This window comes from Chaetura pelagica, unplaced genomic scaffold (assembly GCF_000747805.2).
Source record: "Chaetura pelagica isolate M959 unplaced genomic scaffold, ChaPel_1.0 scaffold177, whole genome shotgun sequence".
Classification (NCBI taxonomy): Eukaryota; Metazoa; Chordata; class Aves; order Apodiformes; family Apodidae; genus Chaetura; species Chaetura pelagica.
In genome coordinates, this window is record NW_009953803.1 from 1018056 (window position 1) to 1024698 (window position 6643).

The window sequence follows — 6643 nt, forward strand, 5'->3', positions numbered from 1 at the left end:
CAGTGCTGGAGCAGCTCTATTGGTCTGCAAAGGCCATCAATGATGACCAACATGGGCAGCAGGGTGGGGGCAGTGCAGGGGCTCATGGCTGGAACAGGCACTGAGCCATGGGCCATGTTGGGGATCTACAGCTTGTGGGGCACACAGGGCACTGGGTGGGTATCAGCTCCTTGTCAGTGTGCCTCGGGCTGTGGCTGGAGCTGGATATTGGTGGGTTTGAGGTAGAGGCATTCCCTGAATGCCGGGATCCAGCAGCTTGGGAGTAGCCTTGTGCCAGCAGCAGGCCAAGCTGAACAGGCACTGAGCCATGGGCCATGTTGGGGATCTACAGCTTGTGGGGCACACAGGGCACTGGGTGGGTATCAGCTCCTTGTCAGTGTGCCTCGGGCTGTGGCTGGAGCTGGATATTGGTGGGTTTGAGGTAGAGGCATTCCCTGAATGCCGGGATCCAGCAGCTTGGGAGTAGCCTTGTGCCAGCAGCAGGCCAAGCTGGGGAGGAGCAGGTGCAGGTGGGCTCTGCTGGACCCGGGGAGAAGCTCTGCAGGGAGCTCACTCAGGTCTCTCTTCCTGGGGCTGTTCTTGGTCCTTGAATATGTTTCCTGGAAAAATGGTGGTGTCAGGGAACAGGGTGGTGAGCCACAGTGTCATCAAGAACAGCACAGAGAGCACAGTGAAGTGGCCATCTCCAGGAACTTGTCCAGAATTCATTTTCTTTTGAATCATCAGAGAATTTTAAAAATTGCAGGAGAAATGTCTGTGCTGACAGGGACCAGGCAGGGATTTCCTCCAGCAGAGGACAGCAGTGCACGCTGATCCTGCCTCCTCGCTGCTGGGGTGTGGAAATCTGGTAGAACTTGGATGCAGAAGCCTGAAGGAGAGAAAGGTTTTATTGTTGCTTTGTTATACAATAAACATTTTAATACGTTTGGTCTCATTAAACGTTCTGGGGTGCAGAATGCTGCCAGAAGTGCAGCCTGGAGTGAAAGCTGACAGGCAGGTCTGTGATGTGTTGTTCAGCAGTGGAAAATGAAGCTGACTTTGCTCACAAGCTGTGGCCCAGGACTCCCAGCCTCCCCAGACCTGGGTCGTCTGGTGCACAATGGGCAAATTTAATCACAGGCACTCAGAGAGGAAGGCTCCTTGTGAAAGACTTTGGGCTAAATGTGGTAGCAGGGGTGAAAAGACAAGTCCTCATGTCAGAGAGATAAATAGGTGTTTCTAGCAGACAGATATTGCCACGTTCCCCCAGGTTCAAACACGTTCTCTGGGAGCACAGCACGTGCTGGGGACAGGAGCTGTGCTGGCTGCTCCTTCTCAGCCTTACCTGTGACTGTCTCTTCTCAGGGAGAAGATGAAGCTGTTATCCTCAAATCCTGCACACGGCGGAAAACTGACTCGATTGAGAAGAGGTTTTGCTTTGATGTGGAAGCTGTGGACCGGTGAGTGCCCAGGGGCCTTCCCGCCCAGCGGGTCGCACAGGATGCCCGTGGGGAGCAGGAGAGGCTGCACTCCTCTGAACTTGGCTCTCCTGGGTAGTTCTTGTGCTGGTTCCCTGTTTCTCCTCTCCTTTAGCCATACCCCTCCGTGAATGGAAAGCATTAGTCCATGGAAATGTGCTCTCCCTGGTGCTTCTAGCCAGGTGTTCTCCATATATTCAGTTAGTGCTCTGGTTTACAAGGTGCTGAGTTTACTCAAGTCTCTCAAACTTTAATGGTGTTTTAGCACTTCCGCAGTCTCTGGCCACGTAAGGTAAATGGTTGCAAGTATGGAAAAGATGCTCTGTGGGTGTTTTGGCAGGGGTATGATTCCTGTTGTCAGCGCTGGGTATGTGTTGGAATAGCTTCAGCTTTTTGTGCTGTTGCTGGTCTGCTGTGGCTGGGCAATGGTGGCAGCCAGGCTTGCACCCCTGGGCACATTCCCTTCTTTTTCTTGAAGGTGTAAGACACTTCTTGATGTGATTTATGACACAGCAACACAGCAGCTGGACCAAATATATGTGTGGATTCAATCTGTAGTGCCTAGGACTCTGAGCCTGTTATCATATCCCATGAACATCACACATGGCTTATATATAGCAACGGGCTGGAGTTGCTCTTCCAAGCATGTTAGTCACTGTCTCCCAGCTTCCTTGCTGCAGGAAGTTTACCTGGCCTACAAAAACTTGCTCCCAAAGTCATTGAATGTCTGTGCCCTCCCAGCTGTGTGCCTGCTGATGTTCCAGCTGCCCTTCCCTCCTCTGGCCACTGCAAGAATGCCCAGGAGATTGTGGGAAGACCTGAATTCATCCAAACCCAAGATACTGAATAGTGCTGGGACACCCCACAGCACTTTCCCTGCCCAGCCTGGGTTTTCACAGCACTTCCATGCCAGCCCTCCTTGCTGCCAGCCAGGGAAGGGAGGGCTTGTGGTGATGGAGCTCTGCCTGTGTTGGCTGAAGGATAGGATAACCCCAGGGCTGCCTCCTGCTCTCTGTAGCTGTGCTTTCCTCCAGAAAGCTTCACTATTTCTGCTGACAAGGGGATTTTTTTTCCATTTGCCCTGAGGATATTTTTTTCCAATGTGAAAATCAAAATAAAACTGGGAGGAGGAGAAGCCAGCCACCACAAGAGTTTTCTTCTGCAGTTAACCTTCCCTTGATGTCTGAAACCTGCTAGGCATGGGATCAAGAACTACTCCAGAAATATGCCTGCTAACTGTAAATAATGGCAGGGGAGTGGCAAAGGCTGGGAAACCTGAGAAATTGCTCAGTTCGTGTAGACGTTCCTGCTGCAAGAGGTTTCCTGTGCCTGAGAGGACAGTGAGAGGAAAACAACCAGCAGAAAGGCTGGTTTTCCCCCAATATACAGGCAACTCTGCATATTTTTGGTATCAGAATTTGTCATTAGTTACCTACAATATTGGTTATGTCCAAAATGGTTAAGCCAAGAGAAAGGGGAGGCAACAGATTTTGTCATGGCCAAAAGAGCATGTGATGTGCCCAGGCTGTCTCCCCTCCCAGGAATGGTGATGGTGAGTGCTGGGAGATCTGGGCAGTGTCAGGGCTTGGGGTGATGCTGTTGATGGCCAGGGCTCACTGGAGATCACCTTCACCTCTCCTGGCACTCGGGATTTGACCTGTTTTACAAAGCAGTGTGTATCAAGGAGTGGTTTCCATGCCAGCCCGGGATTACCAGGGATTGACAGTGTGTGGGTGCCACGCTGAGCCCTCCTGCTGGAGCCTGGCCTGGCTGTGCTCTGTGGCCTTGGAGAAATGGGTGACCTGCAGCTCCTGGTCACAGCTGGAGGTGCTAGGGCTCTCTGGGAAGGGAGAACTGTGCTGCTGCTCTGGAGGTCAGCTGGGAAGACAGCACTTTTGGAGGCACAGCTTTCCATGGAGTGCTGGAGGTCAGCTCTGGCTCAAGGAACCAAGCACAGGGTCCTTCAGCCAAGTCCACTGACCACAGCTGAGAGGCTGTCCTTGATCCAAGGCTGGCTGGAGCAGTGTGTGTCTGGTTTTGCACAACAGAGAATTTGTGTAGTGGCCTTTTTGTCTTGGGCTGGTTTTTTTTTGTGTGTGTGTGTATGTTTTTTTTTATTGTCTATAGTAGCAGAGAAGTTAGAAGCTTGCTGTATTGTTCTTCAGCCCCATGCAGGAAGTCTGGATATGATTAAGGCAAACAACCCCAAGATGCTTCTCTGTCTCACAGATGTACTGAGTTTTGACTTGCAGCAGTTCTCCCCTTTTCAGTATGCAACTTCTAAATGAAAATGAGGCTTGTAACCCATGTCCACCAGGAGTTGAGTGTCCTGTAACTGATGGGTGCAGGCATCTGGCATTAAGCCAGCCCAGGAGAACACTGTGATGCTGAGAAAAGTTCCTGCATTTGTGGTGTTCAGGGGTGAGGGTGATGAATGTCACCAGAGTGTGCTTCTCCTGAAGTTTGAAACTGCCTTTCTAAAGGTTAGCTTGGAAACACTTGGATTAAGAGAGCAGGAAGGTTTTGCTGTACACATCACTTACTTCCAGTGGACAATTAAATTGGATTGTCCCTTCTGAAGTAGGTGTGGAGTGAGAATATGCTGAGCTGCCTGTGTGCCTTCCTCAGCAAGAGCAGGGAGCGTTGCTTGCTGCTGTGGGTTTTGGCCTCTCAGGAAGAGACCAAGAGGTCTCTTACTGCTGCAACAGGTGAGACTTAAAGAACCTTGCAGAGGCACCTGCAAGCTGGTGTCCCTGGGGCTCTGCAGCGGGTGCAGCAGCCCCTGCCCGTGCCTTTAGGTGAGTGACTTGAGTGCAGTGCTGCCAGGGGGCAGGGTGAGGTCCTCTTCCTTCCCAGGCTCTCCCAAAGCACGTTCAATCACTTGTTAACTTCTCTATGCACAGAATGGCTTAGCTACCTATTTATTATGGCCTGAGAAGCTGTGTCCATCAGGGATGGAGTTATTCCTGTCTCCTGCTGGAGCTGGCAGTGTAAAACCTGTAGGAATTAGCTGGCTTGTTAATTGGATCCTGTGTTACAGCCACACACGTATATGAGCACATACAAGGAAATGTCACTTTCTACTCCAGTATTTTTATCTACTACCACAAAACTTGCGAGGCTCTTCCCGCAGGAGGTTGCAGGGCGGGGTGGGATGCAGCGGGATGCCCGTGTTGGGGTGACAGAGAGGCAGGGAGGGGACCCTGCTGCAGCTCCCGCTTTGCTGGACAGCCTGGAGGTGGCAGCAGCGGTTCTTCCCCGCTCTTGTTCATCAGCACGGAAAGGGGCTTGTTGTCAGCGTTGCGTTTTGGGAAGCTGCTTACATGCAGCGTGGGGTGCAGGCTCAGAGCTTTTTTAATAACACCCAGAGAAGCTGTTGCTTGTCAGGGGGAAAAACATTTTGGTTTTCCTCTTGTGAAGATGATTCAGCACTACTGAGCTGGAAATCTTTGGCCTTGATCTGTCGTTACAACGTTGCTTCCCTTTCCTTTTGTCTGATAAGGAGATGCTGGAGTTCCCTGGGCTGAAGACTGGCAAGCTGTGGTACAGGTGCTTGTGAGAGGTCTAAGAAATCCCTGACACTGCATTTGCAAATAGTTCTGCTTTTCAGTGTCAGAGGTTAGGAGTATTTTACTGCTTTGTTACAGCATCAGAACAGTGTTCTAGTAGCTGGCTGAAATACATTCCCAGTGTGATGGGTACTGTGTTTAACTGTTGATGCCCTTTTTTTCTAGCTAAACTTATTTGTAGTCTCTGTGCATTAAATCAGTTTTGTAAACAAGGTAAACAGGGATGACAGCTGGTGTCTTACAAAATGAGCCTGAGGAGGAGGAGTATCTCATTTGGCTGATGACAAAGGCTTTGTACTTGAGGATAATGTAGGTCATTGCTCTGGGCCAGAAGCTAAGCACCAGTTGGCCTTTTTGGGGACAGAGGGTATTCAAAATGTGGGGGTTTTGCTCTCTCAGTCATTCAGAAAAACAGCACAGCCTCCACATAACACCACTGCCCTGGGCTGCTGCCCGTGTGCCCCCCCAGAGGCTGGCACTGCACTGCCCTGGGGGAGCTGCCACGCACTGCCCCATCCCTTCCCTGCCTTTTTAGGAGGAAGGTTGTTGGCCTTGCTCTGGGTCTGCACTTGGTGGATCTGCAGGTTTCTCTGGGTGCCACCCTGCCCGTGGCAAGGCACAGAGGCTCCCTGCTTCCTGGGGCCGGTGGCCACCCCAGCTGTGCTGGTGTCCCCGCGGGCGGCTGGTGGCTCTCGCCGGCGCTGCGGACAGCATGTGCAATACACCTTGTACTGTTCCTCTGCAGGTGTTGCCTTTCCAGTGACCTTTCAAACAAAGCTGTTGGTGGGGTTTCACCAGGGCTGGCGATGAGCGGCCGAGGCTCCTTCCCCCCCTGACAGCCACGGAGACCCGTGCTGAGCCTGTCCTGCCATGCGTGCTGGTGGCGGGGGTACTGATGGTGCTTCAGGCTTTACACAGAAGTGAATCATAGAATCACAGACTGGTTTGGGTTGGAAGGGACCTTAAAGATCATCCAGTTCCAACCCTCCTGCATGGGCAGGGACACCTGCTAGATCTGGTTGCTCAAAGCCCCATCCAGTCTGGCCTTGAAGACCACCAGGGAGAATTTCTGAGCGCAGGAACAAAGTCCTTCCCTTATTTACCCCTTTTCTTTGTTATCTGTATTTTGGGGCTGCACCTGGCTGCTGGTGCCTGGAGCAGCATCCCATGATCTTGGGGTCAGGTCTGGATGCAGCAGCACGTGGGTGATCTGCTCCCACCAGGGCTGCAGAGCTTCTCCGTGTGCTGGGCTCCACTCAGCCCTCCAGACCCTGTTATTAATCTGCTCTTAGGATTTTACATTCAGCAGTTTAGATCGTCTTGGTGTGATAAGCTGCTAGAGGAGTTGAAAGTTCTTATCTGTTTCTATTGCTTTCATTATTTGTTTGTTTTTCTGGAAGAAGGAAAAGCCGTTGGTCTTTCTCATTTTCTCTGCATGCTTAGTCATAGCTCCTTAAAGCCAAGCTGGTTTTCATAAAAAACTGAGATATTGAAAAAATTCAAATTTCCTGTGTGGTCTCCTGTGGAAAAATCTCCTTAGTTTTTAGACTATAGCATATTGAAAATACACTTCCTTGCAAAGGTTTTACCATGTTCTACTCTGGTCTACATCTACTC

The 6643-nt window shown here is 51.1% G+C and overlaps 1 protein-coding gene across 1 annotated transcript in view; it reads left to right on the forward strand.

Annotated features, from left to right (window-relative positions):
• The window catches only part of ARHGAP26 (Rho GTPase activating protein 26), a 113931-nt gene that overhangs the window by 9216 nt on the left and 98072 nt on the right, over positions 1–6643 (forward strand). The window contains exon 9 of the mRNA XM_010001244.1: positions 1345–1439. Coding sequence (XP_009999546.1) covers positions 1345–1439 — 95 coding nt within the window. The remainder of the gene's footprint in view (positions 1–1344; positions 1440–6643) is intronic.